Source organism: Aphelocoma coerulescens, chromosome 7, assembly GCF_041296385.1.
Source record: "Aphelocoma coerulescens isolate FSJ_1873_10779 chromosome 7, UR_Acoe_1.0, whole genome shotgun sequence".
In the NCBI taxonomy this organism is placed as follows: domain Eukaryota; kingdom Metazoa; phylum Chordata; class Aves; order Passeriformes; family Corvidae; genus Aphelocoma; species Aphelocoma coerulescens.
This window is the reverse complement of record NC_091021.1, coordinates 5474901-5492858: the sequence shown is the minus strand read 5'-3', so window position 1 is coordinate 5492858 and position 17958 is coordinate 5474901. Positions and strand designations below refer to the sequence as shown.

General features: G+C 41.4%; 1 protein-coding gene across 7 annotated transcripts in view; it reads left to right on the top strand.

Annotated features, from left to right (window-relative positions):
* DIP2A (disco interacting protein 2 homolog A) overlaps positions 1–17958 on the top strand; it is a 95485-nt gene that overhangs the window by 37047 nt on the left and 40480 nt on the right. For all 7 annotated transcript variants that reach the window (XR_011152199.1, XM_069021873.1, XM_069021872.1 and 4 more), the window contains exons 3-4: positions 9673–9792; positions 15989–16108. Coding sequence is in view for 6 of the 7 variants with exons in the window: in XM_069021873.1 (XP_068877974.1) it covers positions 9673–9792; positions 15989–16108 (240 nt within the window). In the remaining variant the exon portion in view is untranslated. The remainder of the gene's footprint in view (positions 1–9672; positions 9793–15988; positions 16109–17958) is intronic.

Here is a 17958-nt window from a genome sequence, read left to right as displayed (position 1 = left end):
TAGGCCGCTTCCGTCTCTTCACCTGTTTTGGTGGCTTTGGTTCACGACCAGAAGATGCGTGAACAGGTTGCAGGAACGCAGCCAAGGCAGACGTTTTCTGGTTCCCAGATCCCACCTTAGCACAGGCCTCGACCATGTCTGTTACCTCAGGATCCCCTGGTAAGGCATCTGTGATTTTTCTGCACTCCTCGTTTGCGTTATCTCTCACTAACTGCCTTAACAACATCTGTCTTAACCCGTCATCCTCAACCTGCTTCTCGAGAGAAGCAGCGACTTTCTCTACAAGAGAGGAATGACTCTGATTTGCCTTGAACTATTTCAGTATATCGCTTTCTGGGCGCAGACAACTCTATGGTTTTCAACAGGGCAGCCATGCCGACCTGTTGAGCTTGCTGCAGGATGCTAGAAGACAAGTTACCCTGTAGACTGGGATCAGAGAAGGGACCAGTCCCCATCAAAGCATCCTCTCCTGCTGTCTGTCTGGGATCAGCAGCAGGGAGCTGCAAATTTGCTAATGCAGTCTTGCCGGCCAGCTTTCTCCAGGTTTTCTCAAAAACTGTAAATTGTACAGGTTGAAATAAAATTTGACCTAAGTGTCTGATATCAAATGGAGAAAGCAAATCTGTATTTATCACCCTTATTATCTGCATAACCTCAGCAGAACCTAGCCCATGTTGTGCCACCTTGGATTGGAGGTCCTGGGCAACTTTCCAAGCAATTACCTCATGCTTGTCATGCACCCCTGAATCTGGGAGAGCCTTATACCCTGGGAAAGCTTGGATCTCTTTTGGGGAACAAGTACCATCCTGAACTTCTGGCACAGCCTGTGGATGGAGTGTAACAGCTCCCCGGTTACCCCCAGAATCCTCAGATCTATTTGGCATTCCAAGGATTTCTAATGACCTCCAGTCACCCTCCTCCAATGCTCACATCTTAATAGACTCTAAGAAGCGATTATAATGCGTCGGATGTACTGTTACTGTGCAGTCCTGAAAGGTCCAGGGGCGAGACCGGCGCAGCCTTTTTTTTCGCCACACGGCTACAGCCACCTGACGACCTGGGGCCAGAATCTCATCTGCCTCACTGCCTGACGAGGAATCATCAGGCAAAGGCAGCTTTGGCGTGCTGGGAGTGAACAGAAATGTGCAGGGAGGAGGGGCACTTTGGCTAAGTTCACTAGAGCCAGAACAGACAGCACAGACTGTGTCTGGCTGTGCGGCAGTTTTTACAGCAGTTTCTTTATGGGAGGCCGTCTTGGCCAGTCCCGACCGAGCCAATACTGAAGCTGCAGCCAACTCTGAGGCTACGGCTGCGCTCAGCGCCGCAGCCGGCGCCGTGCTCAGCTCTCGCATAGCAGCTGCGTTCGGCGCGGTCGCTGCTTCCGCTGCTGTTTCGCGCTCCCCGGGTGTGCTCGGCGCCGCCGTCTCTGGCCGGCACTCTGCGGACGTGCCTGGCTCCGCCGCTCTTGCCCACCGCTCCACAGCCGCCGCCGCTTCCGGGTTCGCCGCTGGCTGCGCCGTTTCTTGGCTCGGAGCCACGTCTCCTCCATCTGGCGGGGGGGGGGGCGCAGGCGGCGCGGGCTGTGCTGGCAGCGCGGGCGGTGCAGGCTGTGCTGGCGAGGGGGGCGCGGGCGGTGCTGGCGGCATGGCTGGCGCAGGCTCAGGCATTCGCCGCTCTAATAGGCTGAGCAGGTCCTCCATCCTTTGGGATAGGTTCGGTAGCTCTGTCATCAAAGGCAGATGCTGCATTAAAAGGTCAATGGCTCGGTTCTGCGACTGCGCAGAACAGTCCAGCGCCAAGGAGGGCAGCGGAGCACAGCCAGGCAGTCTCGGGCGCTACGCCCGCTAAAAGATTAGATCCAGGTGCATACACAACCGAGCCAGGAGCCTCTCTAGGCGTCCAAGTTGCTAAGCCGCTGATCTGCGGCCCTGCATAAGCCGTGGCTGCCACCCAGCCGAACGGCAAGGCAGGCTGTGCGCCATCTCACTGCCCTGACCCCCCCGCCTCTGGTGGCACGGGGTTCCTGGGGGCTGCAGAGTCCTGCGATTGTGCAGGGTGAGCCGGCGCAGGCTCTGCCTGTGGAGCCGGGGGGGTATTCCGAATCCACCATCATCTTCCCCGGAAGCCCAGTCAACGGGACCCCCCTCGGACATACCTCCGTCACTCATCACCGAAATAGGCGATCCAGCCCTGCTATCACAGTCAAGGTCTGTCAGCAGGAAAAATAACGAACGCCAGGTTTTGTATAATTCTAACGCTGCCGGCTCCCCAGTCGGGAGCTCGTGTCAGACAGCACATTCAAGTTCCTGCCATAAGGAAAGGTCCAGGGCAGTATCTCTGTCCATGGAAATCCCTTTTAAAGTAGCCCAGTCTAATAATTCCCAAACTGAGTTTTCAGGAATGGAGGTGCACAATATGCTAAACACACCTTTCCAGACCAGTACCACAGCGTCAGTCTGTGAGCTGCTGTTCGCCATTTCTCAGTCCTGTCGGACTTCCTGGTCCCGGGGGGAAGGGAACAGCGTACCTCTAGAGGAATTCGGCTTGGCTCGCAGCTGCAGGACACGTCAGAGAGTGCAGATCACGTCGGGCAGCACCAAATATTACTGCAGGCCTGGTTCCTACGGTATATCACCGCGTCCTGCAGCCACAGGGAGGAGGAGTGTTCCAGTGGGGATACTGTAATATGCCTGTATCAAACCAGGAGTCCCGTGGAAAAGAAATATATATATAGACGGATTCTTGCTAGATGTTTCAGAGATGTTTATTTCCCCAGCCGCATGGCCGGGCTCTGCTGAGGAACTGTTACAGTCGCAGGACCCGAGGTCCTTTTTGCCCGCGCAGGGGAACACAAACCAACCAATGGGGAACGAGGCTGACCAGGGGCAGGGAAACCCCGTGTGTCTGTGCCCTCAGGGCCCCTCTTCCCAGGGCTACATGGCGGGGGAGGGACCCCGACAGAGGAGGAGGAGGAAGATCCAGCAGGCAGGAATTATGCAGCAAGATTGATCTATTTAATTATTTTACAAACTCTTTTATAGACTTTTTTCTTCATAGTCTAATTGGACAAAGGGCCAGCCACCCCTTGGGGGTGATTGGCTAAAATCCTAAAACATCCATTGTCAAAATATTTTTCTACTGTACCATAAACAAGACCTTTCAAGGTTGCAGGTGTCTTGGTTGTTTACATTCCCTGCTACCTCTTCTGTGAGAGAGAAAAGTCTCTCACGGACTTAGAAAATAACAAGAAAATCCTTGCTAGCAGCATTTTTGTACCTACAACTGCCTGTTTCAGTTTCCTGACATATGTTCCATTAACCCAGTTCTAGCTTGGAATTTGCTTAATTGACACAGCTTCAGCATGGCTCAGAATAGTGTGTGGGAGTCCCAAAGGCTTTGAGCATGCAGAAATTTTTTTATCATTAACAATTTAATTGCAGCATTCCTGGTAGGATTCATAAGGTTCATTATCCATCAAGGTTTTGCAGACTGATGAATGTCGGCATTTTACATTTGATGAGTTCTTATTCTATGATTTGACCATCCCCAGGACCACTAAATAATGTCTTTTTACAGCTTTATGTCTTACAAGTGTACTTGCATGCTTATAGATTTGATTTCTGTCAGTTTAACTTTCTATGTTATACCTCATCAACTGCCACCTACAAACTCATCATGTGTAAGCTCCTGCTCTTTCAATACCATGTAAAATGGGTTGGGCTGTGTTCTGCTGCACTCTGTAGCTGAATCCGTGGGTACCAGATCATTACCTAGACAGTGTTAAACAACTCTACAGAGAGCTTGGTGAACAAGACAGAAGTGGCTGCAAAGCATATTTTCAATTAGCAGGAAAATTAAGCAGAACATCTTGTGATTCAAGAGTCTCATTCTTGTAGATTGTTTTCTGTTCTAAAATTCTAAATCTGCATTGATGAAGAATTAGTGGAAATGTAAAGATTTTGCTTACGACCATAAAACTGTGTAGTTATGTGGAAATACTAACTAGAATGAGTTATTTTTCACTGGTCCAACCAAATGCACTGTGCAAAATCAAAAACAAGTGTAGAATAATAGCAAGCATTAAACAGTAATTAATTATTTTAATGAAGTAATATTTAACAGTTAGTAATTGGTTTCCTTAGTCAACCTCTGCATGCAAATTATAGATAAAACTCTGAGGAAATAATTATATCTGTAGGCAACCGGGCATGCTGCATGGTGAAGCTTCTGAGTGATAGATAACATCAGACACATGGCAGAGGGTGCTTTTGAATCTGGGTAGAGCTGGGGTGTAAAAACATTCAGAAATAATGATAAAATAAGTAGCATTTACAGTGAGTATCCTGTCCTGATGGGCAGGTGGTGGTCTTAAGCTTCCTAACACCTCAAGTAAAACTCTTGCCTTGTGATGGTTGTTTCCTGATTATCCTGATTTCTTACTGATCTTTTTACAGTGTTAGTGGTTATTTTTAAGTTGCCTCTTCTGCTGTGTGAGGTTGCAACTGCAGTTAGTGTCCTGGTGCTGCTTTACAGAGCAGTCCTTGGAAATGAAATTTCACTAGATTTAGTTAGTGCTAGATAAACACCTTGGTGAGTGACTTCATTTCTCCTCTGGTGTCAGAGTGATTCCACTCTAATTAATTTTTTTTTCTTTTATTGTTTTCTTCTCTTTTCTTTCTTAGTGCTTCTGCTCCAGCAAAATTGATATGTTACTATTTTCAAATTTTCATTTTAAAGGAAAATGATGATAGAACCTCCTCTAGTTTTCATTGAGGCTGGCATGTCCCATACTTCTATTTTTCTTATGTTTTCATAGTTTTATGTCTCTGAAAAATGTTTCTGCTGCTGCCAGGAATAATATACTTTCTGTTCCTGGCTGGACCAGGTGATCTTCAAGGTCCCTTCAACCTGGGTTGCTCTGTGATTCTGTATAACTGTGATTTTTGTTTTTACTTCTCTGTGGGTACTTCAGCCAGTTATTCAGTTAGAGTGGGATGAGTTTTACATGCCCTATAGCACTTTGTACCTCTAGTTCCATTTTAAGGAGTGTGCAACTTAGTCTGGTGTCTTGGAGTCTACAAAAGCTTTATAGTTTCTGATAGTTTCTAGGAAAAACATGTAAGTACCTTTCTTGGTGCTATGGAGTTAAAACTCCTACTTTATACTACGGGTATAACAGCTATGATCAAAGTACGTCCAAATTTCAATTGGCTAATTTGGTTGGATCTTGGTGTAATTGGTTTGAATGAGGTATGTGAAAATGTAATGTGTTCACATGGGCTAGTTGAAAAAGCAGTTTATAGCTTCATTGCTCACAGTTTCTCCAAATATCAAGAGATTGCTATTCTGTGCATTTTCATGAAATTCAGTGCACATCCTTTTGCATTAGGAGGGTTGGGCTGCTTGTGAAGCACCTCTTGAACTGCTGCTTAAAATGGACTATTATTTTGAGAAAATAATGTTCTAGCTAATGCCATGTAGGTCTTCTGCTTACTAGTCTGTCATAGTGTCTAAGTATGTGTGTCTCTTGCTTGTGGGTATTTTCTTTGAGATGGTTTAGTCAGTGTTTGGATTCTCTGGGTTGGATCCAAATCCTGGCTTGTATTTGGTTTCATTGAATTTATAACAAGTGTATTCTATGCTTTTGTATTCTTTGCTGCTGTTTTATGCTTCCTTGAATGGAAAGTGTTAATGCCCTTAAAATAGTTTCATAGGCTTCAAGTGGAAGCTTATGAGCTGGAATTTACTTCCTTGAGTAGAGGAGAATGTTACAGAATCATGGAAGACTGTCGAACAGTGCATGTGTATGATGCCTTTTGTTATCATTATTATTTTTAATCTCTTGAATTTCTAATACCTTATTCTGGGTAATAAATTACATTGGGTAGACCCTTATTCAGTCCCTCTGATCTGGAAGGTGTGAATACTTCGTTTTGGATCTTGAAGACAAAAGTGTGTACAGCAGGTAATATGTTCTAGGATGGTTTATGACAGTAAAGAATGGTAACGTTGAACTGTGAACATGAGTGAGGACTGGATAGTCAGTAACTGACCCAGAACCAGACCTCCGCTTTTTGGATTTTCCACCTTGTCACACCCCTTTTCCTGTCTTTTTGTGCTTTGAACCTGGCTGCTGTCATTTGTTCCTTTCTTATTTACAGACTCAGTTCAATAGCTGCAGAAAGATTTGATAATGTACAAAGAGTCTGGAGTTTCTTCTTTGGCCTCCCTCTTCCCCTCTCCTCTCTACAGAGCTCTTTAATACATTATGTTTTGAAAATTTGATCTTAACCTACCTGATGTCTTTAGCTGTGCATCCTCCCCAGTGATGCCAGCAGAGAATCTTCTGGTCGCGGCAGCTCTTCACTGCTCTTATAGTAAAATCATTTTTGCTTGTAAAAATGAAAGTGGCTAGAAATGCCAGTATTAGTCTTGATTCTCCACTGCTTGTAGATGGACAAATGCAGTAATAATTCAAATATTAGCTTTAATTTCATTCTGTAGAAGCAAATTGTTCAGTTAGTTGGAACAAGCAGCCTCTTTAAGATGACTTCATTCTTGCTAGCTTTGAGTAAGTTAAAAATGGACAAGATGCAGTGGTAGTGGGTCAAGTGCCTTTAGTATATGTCTTTTCACGTGTTATTTTGTAAAGGCTTTGGTGTGAATGGAAGTTTGTGTAGCCTAATTACGCATCTGCTTTTGCTGAAGGCTAAGGTAGTGATTTGCATACTAGGAGAATAAATGAACAAGCTCACCAAGCTTGTGGAACAGGATTTTACTGGCACACAGTTGTGTAGCCTAAGAGGCAGATGCACTATCTTACTATTTTTACCAAAAAGTGATGTTTTTCAGATTCATTGGTGGTATTTTTTGCACTAGGATATGAAACCTTCTTTGAGAAAGCAAGAAGGGAGACTTAATCTGAAGAAACTGAGTTGTGGTGTCTAACAGTGCCAAGGATTTCATACTTCATCCTAATTTAAAGGGAACTTGTGAGAATTATTGATACATACTTCATCACAATAACTCTGATTCACAAAAAAATGATCTTAGTCTTGGGAGGAGGAGAGTGTTCTGGTTTTGGAGTTGGTCATGCCACTCCTATTGTTATATGTGGTTACTTCTTCCCTGCTCCTCCTGCCCCCAGTACTGGTGTGGCCAAATAGCAATGCTGGGGCTGCATGTGACTCAGGACATCCCGCATGCAGGTTGTCATCTGCTGATGGATTATACACAGTTAGCTCCTTTTCCAGATTATTTTCCTCTCACAGGGGATCACAAAGTGGAAAAGAGGCTCTTACAAGTCCTGATCTCAAGGCTCTGTAGTTACTACATGACTGCAAATGGGAAGAGTAAGGAATTGGGAAGAACAGCAATCTCTTTTTCTGCTTACAACTAACAACCCTCCTGGAGGAAAAGAAATGGCACACAAAAAAACCCTTCTGGTTTTCTTTTGTTGTCTTTTTCACCCAAGGTTTCTTTTGACAAGATCACACCAAAATTATGTAGATACGCTGTTTTCTGAAAATTTCACAAGCAGTTTTAGTTGAGGGACCCTCCCAGCCCAGCTGCCTATTCTCTTTTGTACCATCATAGTTATCATGTTATCCCTTTGCCTTGGCTGTTTGCTTGGCTCAGGCTTAAGGAGATGACTTGCCTCAATCTTTTTAACAAAATCTAAAGTTGTTGTTTATTGTTTCCAGATCAACAAATCCCCCATGACTGTTGAACTGTGGTTATAGAAAACCTGTGTTCAAACGAAATGTGGAATAGAATTCTGTAGTGTTTTCACCACTCTATCAGATCTGTTGAATCAATTCAGTTGGAAGGCGACATTTGTTTTTCTCTTACAAACAGAATTCTGCTTAAGTGTTTCAAGGAATGTTAGGTCTGCACATGTTCTGTTCTGCTCCATTGAGGACACTTTAGTTTCTTTGCTGGGCTGTCTCCGTTTATCCCATTGGAAAATGCAGTTGATGTTAGATATTCTGTCATCTGCTTAAAAGGCTTTACTTTTGGAAAATAGGAAAAATTAGGTGAAAATGTGTTCGTTCTTTATCACAGATTGTAAAAGAGAGGAGCGTATCTCTGGAGTTGGACTAATTTCTAAAAACTTAGATCTGTGTGATTTATTAAATGTTCCTTTGTTTTTCTATTATTTAGCCTCATTTTTCCCACAGACATCCCCCCCTCCCCCCCCCCGAATCCATGTCTAGCTCAAGGTTGCCTTTTCAACATCCAGAGGCGTTCACTGTTAGCTGCAAATGGGATGGGAAGGGGATTATGGAGTGCATTCATCCAAAGGTCTTAACACATACCCAAGAAAGCTGGTATATAGTAACTTGTCCTGTCCTGAAGATGATAAAACACCTTCCCTAAGGATATTATATTTAAATAGAGTATTTGAAAGTTCTTGTTCATCAGTTGAGGTAGAACTGGGATACTTAATCCAATTGCACTCCTAATGTAAAGACTATATCTTACTGAAAGGTCTTCATTAAAATGTCTTATAATTGCTAGATTTGTTAGTAATTGCCAATTTCTTTCCTGGTACTCACTTTGTAACAAAGGGGAGGGAACAGAAACCCCATGAGAGAGAGAGGAACCTTTTCGTACTTGTTAAAGTAACATCTTTGCTTGTGAAGGAACTGGCCCAGATTCCTCTGGAATGATGTCTTCAGTTCAGTGGGAGCTGCTTTCAGTAAATATTTGCATTTTGAGAATGTGGTTTTCAAATACTTTGTTTCCAAAACTTGTTGTTTTCAAAAGACTTGGGGGCAGGTAGGAAAGCAGAAGCTCTTCAAGGGAAGGAAGGAGTGAAATGAAAGATATACTCGGCCCTGTGTGGTACAAGGGCTGAGTAAATATAGTGAACTTGATGCAGCAGGTTTTACGTGGCTGAAGAAAGTTTATTTTAAAATACAGCACTAAGCTAATTTTGTATTAGGATTGTGCAAAAACCCTTCCAACTGCATTAGAATTTTTACATTATGTGTATAAGTTTGGATGTGTAATAAAATTGCAAATGGAAGTTCCTAGTCCAAATTTATATAGTCCTTGATGGATCAAGAGCCAGCAGGGAGTCTCCTCGTTTCGGGGATCGGGAAGTGATAGTAGATATTTAATGGCTACTGTCCACCCCCTTAATTTTTCTTCCTGTTGTGCTACAATGTAAAATTGAGATTCATCTTCCTGAACATTAGCCAGCCTAAACATAAGCAACTGCTCTAGGTTATCTAGAGCGCTGTTCTAATCAGGTGCAGAGCAAACAACTAGAGAATGGTTCAGTTCCTCTTATTTTTGTTACCCTCTATGGGGCTGGGAAGGTCTGTCATCATTTCAGGAGTATATGAAGCACCCAGCCAACTTAGACTACACCAGGAGCTTTTAGACAGCTGAAGCTGATAGTAATTCTGCCTTAATATCTACAAAGGTTTATTAGAGAATTGCAGCATTTTTGTAAAATGTGAATCTTCTGAGTATTGCTGTGTTAAATGGGCATAGATTAAATTGGATTAAAATACAGGTAGAAGATGAGCCGTTTCTAAAGCTACTGTCTTGCACCAGTTGAACTTGTGAGTAAGTGTTGAGGGTGGTGAAACAATGTAGACATGGGGAGCAGATGTTATATTTGCAAAGCTGAGTTTGTACTAAAATGAAACTGTGTTTCAGGTGTGGATCCATCCCTGCAAGCAGAGAACAGAGTGTCAGGCTCTTCCCAAGCCACTGCTGCAGTATCAAAACAGCAGAAATCCCGATCCACCAACTCGAGGGACGAGCGCTTCCGATCCGGTAAGGGACAGAGATGTAGCTGAGGCATCACATGTCCTAAGAGGAAAAGCATACCTGTAAAATGGTACCCGCACCTACATAGAAAGCTGGAAGTGCTTTGGAAGAAGGGAACAGATAATTAATGTCTTTCAAGTATCTTTTTGTTTTGATGCATGAGTGGTTTTGTTTGAATCCAGACTGGAGGAAATGCTAGAAGAGAAAGAGACTGTAGACCTGCCTTCTGATGTGTTTCTTGTGAATTTTACCATGCTCAACAGTTTTTTCATATTTGCTGAGAAAACAAAATTGGGTTCCCAGTCTGTAGAAGAGTTACTTAAAAAGGTTGAAGACAACAGTGTGTGAATTTGGGAGATGTTTTGGTTGCTTGTTTGGGTTATTTTGTTAAAGGAAGGTTATATATTTATTGTAGCTTTCTTTCAAATATTTCCTGGTTTAAAGCAAGTGCACAAAAAAGGGAAATGTCACAATGGATATTCTACTACATTTTAAATGGACAGCACAGTGACAAACCTGTTTTGGAAAATTGTGTGAAAATACCAATATCCTCATTGCATCCTGTTCCTATTGTTACTTTTCACGTGGTTGAAATACACCTATTTCCCTATGAAATTCCTTGTCACAATAGTGAGGAGAAACAGGTGTTTGGAAGCTTTTCTCTCCTAAAATACCTTTGGACTTGTAGCTGGATATTTTTCTTTTTGTTGTCCAGGGTAATTCTGCATCTTGGGTTTGGGGATGACAAGTGCAAGTGATGACATGCACTGCACATCCTTAACAGAAGGCTGGTCTTGGGTCACCTTGTCTTGCCACTGCTTGGGCAGAGTAGTTATTGCATCCTATTTGCCCTGCTGATATGTAAAACCTTACTCCAGAGGTGGAGCTGATGTGCCCTATACATTCCTTAGGGTTAACTGAGTGATGAATGAGACTTCTTAAATATTCTGAAGATATGAACAGACTCCTGGGAAAGATGCCTGTATTCAGCTACACAGAGAAGAAACTCCTGAATGTCAGGGAATATTGCATACTGTCAAAATTAGCTAAATGACTTATTTAAAAATACAAAAAATAATTATTAAATTATAAAAATATGTTATAGGAAATTATATTATAGACAATAATTAAAGTAAGATGTGCCATTGTTAAACTAACAGAAATAAAAATCTGCAAGAGGAGCACAACTACAGCAGGAAATCCTTGGGAGGTCGTCCTTGGTGGGGACTGCCGTGTCCTGCTGTCGTTTCCTATCACGGCTTCCCAAACAAATTTTTCATTAAATATTCCTGCCTAGAACAAGTTCTTCACTTGGAAATTTGGAAGGTTCTTAGTTACAACACACATTATTGGATTTCTTTTCCCATTAGTGATAGATGACAAGGCTTAATGTGCTCAGATGGTATCAAAACCAAATAGTGATGGTTTAGTTTGACTTGGTTTAGGTTAAACTTATTTAGGTCTGTGCAAGGAAATGTAGATATGGCTTTCAGAAGCCAATATCTATTACCTTTTGACCTCTGTAATTAAAAAAAAAATTCTTCAGATTTACTTCATTAGTGATTGGCTTCTTTATCTCAACAAAGAGATAGATATTGTTGACTTCTTCAACTTCCGTGTGTGCTTCCCTGTTGCCTCTTGTGAGGGATAACCAGCTTTAGCCTCCTTCCCTCGATCTCACACCTTATTTATTCTTTAGACTGTTGTGGGAAGGAGAGGGTGTGTTGTTTCTTCTTTTTTCTTTCCTTCCAGTCTTTATTTCTTATTTTCCTTTCTTCAAATCTCATCAGTTCTCCTATGTCTTTTTCAAGACTAGTTGATGAGGGGAGAATGCCACTTTTCCTAGAACAGGATCTCTTTCTGGAGCTATTACAGGTTCTTCAGAACCGTCAACATAAATTATTTAAAATAAACAAGGAAGTGAAACAATTTTGTCTTTTTATGCAATTAATCTGTCATTTACTGTCTTTAAGCACTTTTTTTAACAGTTTCACAGAATTGTGTATTTAAATGAACGGTGTGTTTTTATCATCCCCAGACACTTGTCTTCAAACACTAAATATTATCAAAAACATTCCAACAGTGAATACTATTGATAAGTACAAGCCTGTCGTCCAGGCTTCAGCTGGAATAGTGTTAATTTTATTCTTAATAGCTGGTGCAGTACTGTGTTTTAGATTTACAATGAGAATAATGCTCATATTTTGTTATTCCTGTTCTAATTCTATTATTATTACTTTTATTCTGAACATCACCATCATTATTATTACATTTTAATTTACTTCAGTTATTGTATCTCAACCCATGGATTTTACTTTTTTTCTGGGTCCTCTCCCCATCCCACCTAGACAGTGCTTATTGCTTTACCTTTTGGTATTTTGAAATCCATGAGCAGCAAGGACAGCTGGTCAGCTTATAAATGTCATTTTTTTCTTCAACTGACTGTAGAAATTCTTCCTTCTGTGCCTAAGGCAGCGGCAAGAATCAGAGGCTGATAAATGCACAGATGCTACAAATGGGAATGAAAAATGCTCTTCTAATAGCTGGACAGTGTAGGAGCTGTAAGAGTTTAGGTGTTTATAGTCCACAAACTATTTTAGTTTTTCTCCCTTATCCTTTTTTAAGGACATGTGGAAAGAAAGAAAATGAGAATACGTACGAAGAATGGGAGAGAAGATTGTGTGGTTTACTACAACAGAAGGAGAAAATGTTTACAATCAGTTACTAATTGTTGATGGTTGTTTGCAGCTTAATGAAGTGCAGCTTAGAAATACTTTTCCAAGACTTTTTCTTCTGCTTTTGGATGGCAGCATATGTTTTTTTTTCCTCACTTTGATACATGTATTCTTTGTGTTAATGAAACGCTGGGCTTGCGTTTCTTCACTTCACTTGATCACTTCAAGTGATCACTGTTGAGCATTTGTGTTCCCTTTTCTCAAAAATGTGACACATTTGGTCGGATTATGACTGTTTAATTCCTTAAAGAAAACTGAACTCCACAGTTCTTACATGGTGAATCACTTTCACAATAAATTTTAAAGAATTTAAGTAACAGACAGTGGTAGAGAGCTGCTTTTTGCAATTCCAATATCCAGTTAAAATTTAATTTATACTAATTTATTAATTTTTGTACCCTAAGCATTGTGCTTCTTTAAAATAATTTCATTCCTTTTACTTCTTTTTTTGAAATGTGTTTAATCATGTAGAAAAAAGCTCTTAAAGCAAAAGTGGAATAGGAACAAAGTGTTCCAGGGAAGTGAAAGCAATTACTTCATTGATTTGCATGAGAGAGGATGTTCCTATTCAGCTGTTGTCCAAGGACAAGATATTACAGGAAAGATTCCAAGCCAGAAATAAATCTTAATGAGTATAGAAGGAATGATGAGTTAAATTGGCGTTGTAAAAATAAAACATGGAACAGAATAAAAATTCATCCTGACTGTTTCCTGGTTGCATATTTATCATTTAATCTAGTCTGTTCCAGGTTTTGGGGTGGGAGTTAGGACTAGAGGAGGAGGTGGTGGTGATCTTGCCCTCTGGAAATGGAATAAAAAGTAGTTCTCATGCTTGCTTCCACAAATCTGTGTGATGTTATGACCTGCCCTGCTCTGCTTTGTTAGAAAGCCCCAGCACTCCCCTGCCTCCAGTTAGGCCTTTCCATTCCCAAAATGCACAACTCTCTAAGAATGCTTTCAATTTTTATCTGCCACATTATTTAATGACTTAATGTATTTATATGCAGGCTACAAATATTGTGTGTTATTTTGCTCTTTGGCAGACCGCTTCTGGAGAAAAATGACTTATGTTCCCCCGCTTCCTATGAGATGTTGATGTGACAAAAATGTCTTTTAAATTGTATGTAGATGTAGGCGTGGTGGAAGTGACTGCATCTCGCAGTTACTGTCTCTTTCTAGAAACATTTCAGCTTGGTTTTGACTGGAAGTTCTGCCAAGGAAATGTGTCCTGCAGAATGGCATTTTGCCCCTACTTTTAAGGCTGCAAAAACAACCTTTAATTGATGCTGAATCCTGCTTAAAGTTTCTGGAATTTGGGGACATAAAAGGTTTGCTTCTGGGTATCTGTGGGAATAAACTTCATTGGTGGACAATTACAGCTAAAACTAAGGATGAGGAGAAACCAAGACTTGACAAAAAGCCTAGATGTGAGAATGGAGAGGGAGGCAGGCAGACATAAGAAGAGGGGAATTTTTAATTTATAAAACATCCATTATTAAGTCCTTGGTGTGAAGTACAGCAGCAAAAATCTGACAGGGGGCCCAGGACAAAAAAAAATCTTGTATTAAAGGATAGAGGTTTTACTGATTTTTTTTTTCTTTTCTTTTTCCTTCTTAATATTTTTCTCTCATAACAACATCATATTTGAACCTCCCATGTTAATTGCACAAAAAGTTCTTCTTTGAGATAAGCATCTACTTAGTATATTCCTGAGTCTTGTAGGAACACACAGGTTGGATAGTATATTTGCATATATACATATTTTAAGTACTGCTCTGAACAGATTATCTGGGGGGAATTGCAGACTGAAAAGTGATGTTATTGCTGTGAAGAGCTGGTTGGTGTCTGGGACCATATGCTCAGGGATTCTTGTGATTTTGTAGAATCCATTTGGCCAGATTGAAGGGAACAGTTCTTTAGGAAGAGCCTTGTGCTGAGCATGACCAAAGGGGGGTTCAGGGCTAGTAAAGAAATGATACTTTTTAAATTAAAGTACTGTAAAATACAGCATTTTACCTGTAGTCATCACCATGGTAAACCCCTGTAGGTACAGGGGTAGAGTCGTTACATTACATTGTATATTATGTAAGTCGTGTAAGTATACATCTGTCCTACACACTTACATACCTACAAATAGTTTCATACCTTCAGATCTGTCCACCTGTTACATATTTGCATTTTAACAAAAGAATAGATGGATATTTATCTAAAGAATATGTATTTTCTTTCAAATTGAATAGTTAAATTCTGAAAATCTTGTACAGCAGTTTCCATGTAGAAGAAATGCGATCAGCCCAATGCATAATCATATACTCACTTTTGGGCTCTGTCCTGGTTCAGGTTCTGTCTGTTGACAGGGGTTTCCACACTCAGCAATAGCAATTCTTTTCTTGTACCCTCTGTCATTAGTCTTGCTGTTACTGTTCGTTTTCATATCTCATTGCTGTTTTCAGTAAATCACTTTTATGTCGACCCATGATCTGTGCCTCTAATTAATTCTCCTGTCTATTCTACCACAGAGAGGAGGGAGAGGGGGGAGCAAGCGAGCAGTGCCTGTCTTGAAGTGTTTTTAGAGGGAAGGCTAAATTGGAGAATACCATTCCTAAATGGCAACAAGCCCATTGTAACTATGTTTAAGTGTATACATGTTGTATTGTGCTTTTCCTGAGTGTGAATCTCAGGTGGTAAGTCAAAGTATATTTTTGGTCTGCCTCATTTCTCCTCAACATCCGTTCACTTCTCATGAATTTTCTTCCTGCATAAGTTTTAGCTTTTGACACCATTGAAATGTAGATGTCAAAAAGAAAAAGCTGCTGAAAAATTACTGGAATACGTTAAATTTTATCTGCAGTGAGGTCTTGATTGAACATTGAATTCTGCTTGAATATCAGTTTTGGCTTAAAAATTACAAAAGTTAAAATGTAGCCCATGAGCCTCTTAGGGTAATTTTGGTTTCAGGAAAGTGAAAGCTGTATGTGTCTTTTCCCTAATTCTTCATATAGAATCATAGAATTTTGTTAGAGTTGGAAAATACCTCTAAGATCATTGAGTCCATTAGTTTCTTTTTTCTGTTATTACTTGCATTGTTTTGTGACACCTTCAAGTATGCATGTACTTGTACTTCTTTTCCCTTCCTGGATTTTGAGGATGAGAAGTCAAATGCTGTTGTGAATTTACAGAATCTGCATTGAAATTTCTCCTCCAAATGAAAATAACTCATAGTTCAAAACTAACGTACTGGGTACTCTGTAACTTCAGGGTTTATTTCAGGGGGGTTTCCGAAATGCTACTCACAGAGCCTTTTTGGGCTGATTTCATGAGGAAAATGTGTCAACTTGACCCTGCTTATATCCTCCCTTAGCTTTGGAAACCATTGCCTCTGCACTGGATTGGAGCTGGAGGCAGTAGTGTTGATTCAGTCCTACTGTTTAACTGAATTCTAACCTTTTTGTTTGTTTCCTGTATAGATGTCCACACTGAAGCAGTACAAGCAGCACTTGCAAAATATAAAGAGAGGAAAATGCCTATGCCGTCGAAGAGACGCTCTGTCCTGGTGCACTCTTCAGTAGAGACATACACCCCTCCAGGTACATGTTGAGTGAACACAGAGAATTAACAGAGCTGTCCAGAGAAGCTGTGGGTATCCCATTCCAGCAAATGTCCAAAGCCAGGTTGGACAGGGTTTGGAGCAACCTGGGATAGTGGAAAGTGTCCCTGTCCTAAGTTGTTAGTAGGTTGCACTGAAGTTCTGTATCATGGCTGTATTTCCCAATAATCAGGTCTTGGCTGGATTTATGCTTTGATGTTTTTTCTCATGGTTTTTAATGTCTCGTCTAGAGATACTGTAGCTGCTGGAAGTCCACGTGAAAGCAGTCATAGAGTGAGCAGGTGCCCTTTATACATTAAGTATGTTCTCTTGCATCTCACCTCACTCAGAGGAGACAATCTAGGCAAGCATATCAGAGCTGAAAATACCGCATTTCACATTGCAGAAGATTCTTTTTTTAAAAGTTGAAGAAAATACCAGAGCATTAAGTTGCTGCATTAATTGCAGAGCACTCATCAAATGGTTTCAACTATTCAGTGGTGAGCAGATTAAAACAGTCAGAAAATCATATGCTATGATTGTTCAGATTGGTTATGGCAGAATGTCTTCTTTAATTTTTAGGGGCAAAAAGTAATCTTCTGTTGTCTCTCAATGAATTTTCTGGAGGTTAAGAAAATCTTGGAACATGTTGTGCTAGCAAGCAAAGTGGTTTGAGGCAAATGTCTTGTATATAGAGAAGAGGGATTTCCTAAGATGTTTAATTTTGAGAATGTGCTCTTGTCTTTTGTAATGTGGCCCAGGAGCAGAAGCACACTGACCTCTACTGCCCTTCTTCATCATTTCTAGTTCTTAACCCCCTCCTCTAAAATAAGAGTTCAGGTATGCTGCTCTCCTGCTTTCTGAGATGTATTTCTTCTTTCTGTTCTTCCCATTTAAAGAGAATTCCACTTTTGTTTGCTAGTCACACACTTAAGTATATTATTTTTGTGGGTTCTCCAGTTATTTCATTAGTTAACAAACAAAAATCTTCTGTGTTCTATATGGTCTTTCTCGACCCTTAATGTTTTTGCCTAGAAGATAAGTGTTTTCATTAAAGTATCTTTTTTTAATGAGCGACTATTAAAAAGAAGCTGAGATGCTATGGAGACAATGTTAGGTTATGTAATAAAAGCTACCTTGCACACCTGCAGAGGAGTGTGGGGCATGGCAGTTGGGGCAGTCCAAATAATGCCCTGTCTCAGGAGCCACCAACCTGTCCCAGACCCATCTGCACAAGCCCAGAGGAGCACCAGGAACAGCAGCGGACAGGAAGGCAAGTTCAGGACTCAGAGAAGGGTCACCCTGTCCAGGCCTGTCCCTGGAGAGCCCTAGGTGTGAAGCCTGTCAAGACCAGTCAGAACTAGAGCACCTTCTGGACTGGGGGGAACACACAGAGGGACACAGTATACGATGCAGGGCAAGAGTGTTTTGGAACTGCATGAGTCTTGTTATGGGATGTTAAGGGAAGTGCAGACAGGCAAAGGGGCAGACTTAGAGAGGAGTAAGTGTGGGGAAAACAGCAGGATAATAGGATCAAAACAGCTGGTGGTGTGTAAATGGAACACATGCCTGGCCATGCCCCTGAGCCTATACTCCATGCTGTACATGTGTGTACAGAGCAAGATGAGGCCATGAGATCTGCATGTTTTTGTGTGTTTGTGCTGCTGGAGTGTCATCTTCTAACACGCCTGTGCAGGTGGTCAGCAGAGAAGCCAAGTGTGCTCACACTGGGATTGAGCAGGGTGCAGTAGCACCTTAAATAATAGGAGCTGAAAGCTGGTGGTGTGACCACCACAGGGACATAGTCATGGCCCCAAGCCTGCTGGAGTTTGGACAACACTCCAGGCACAT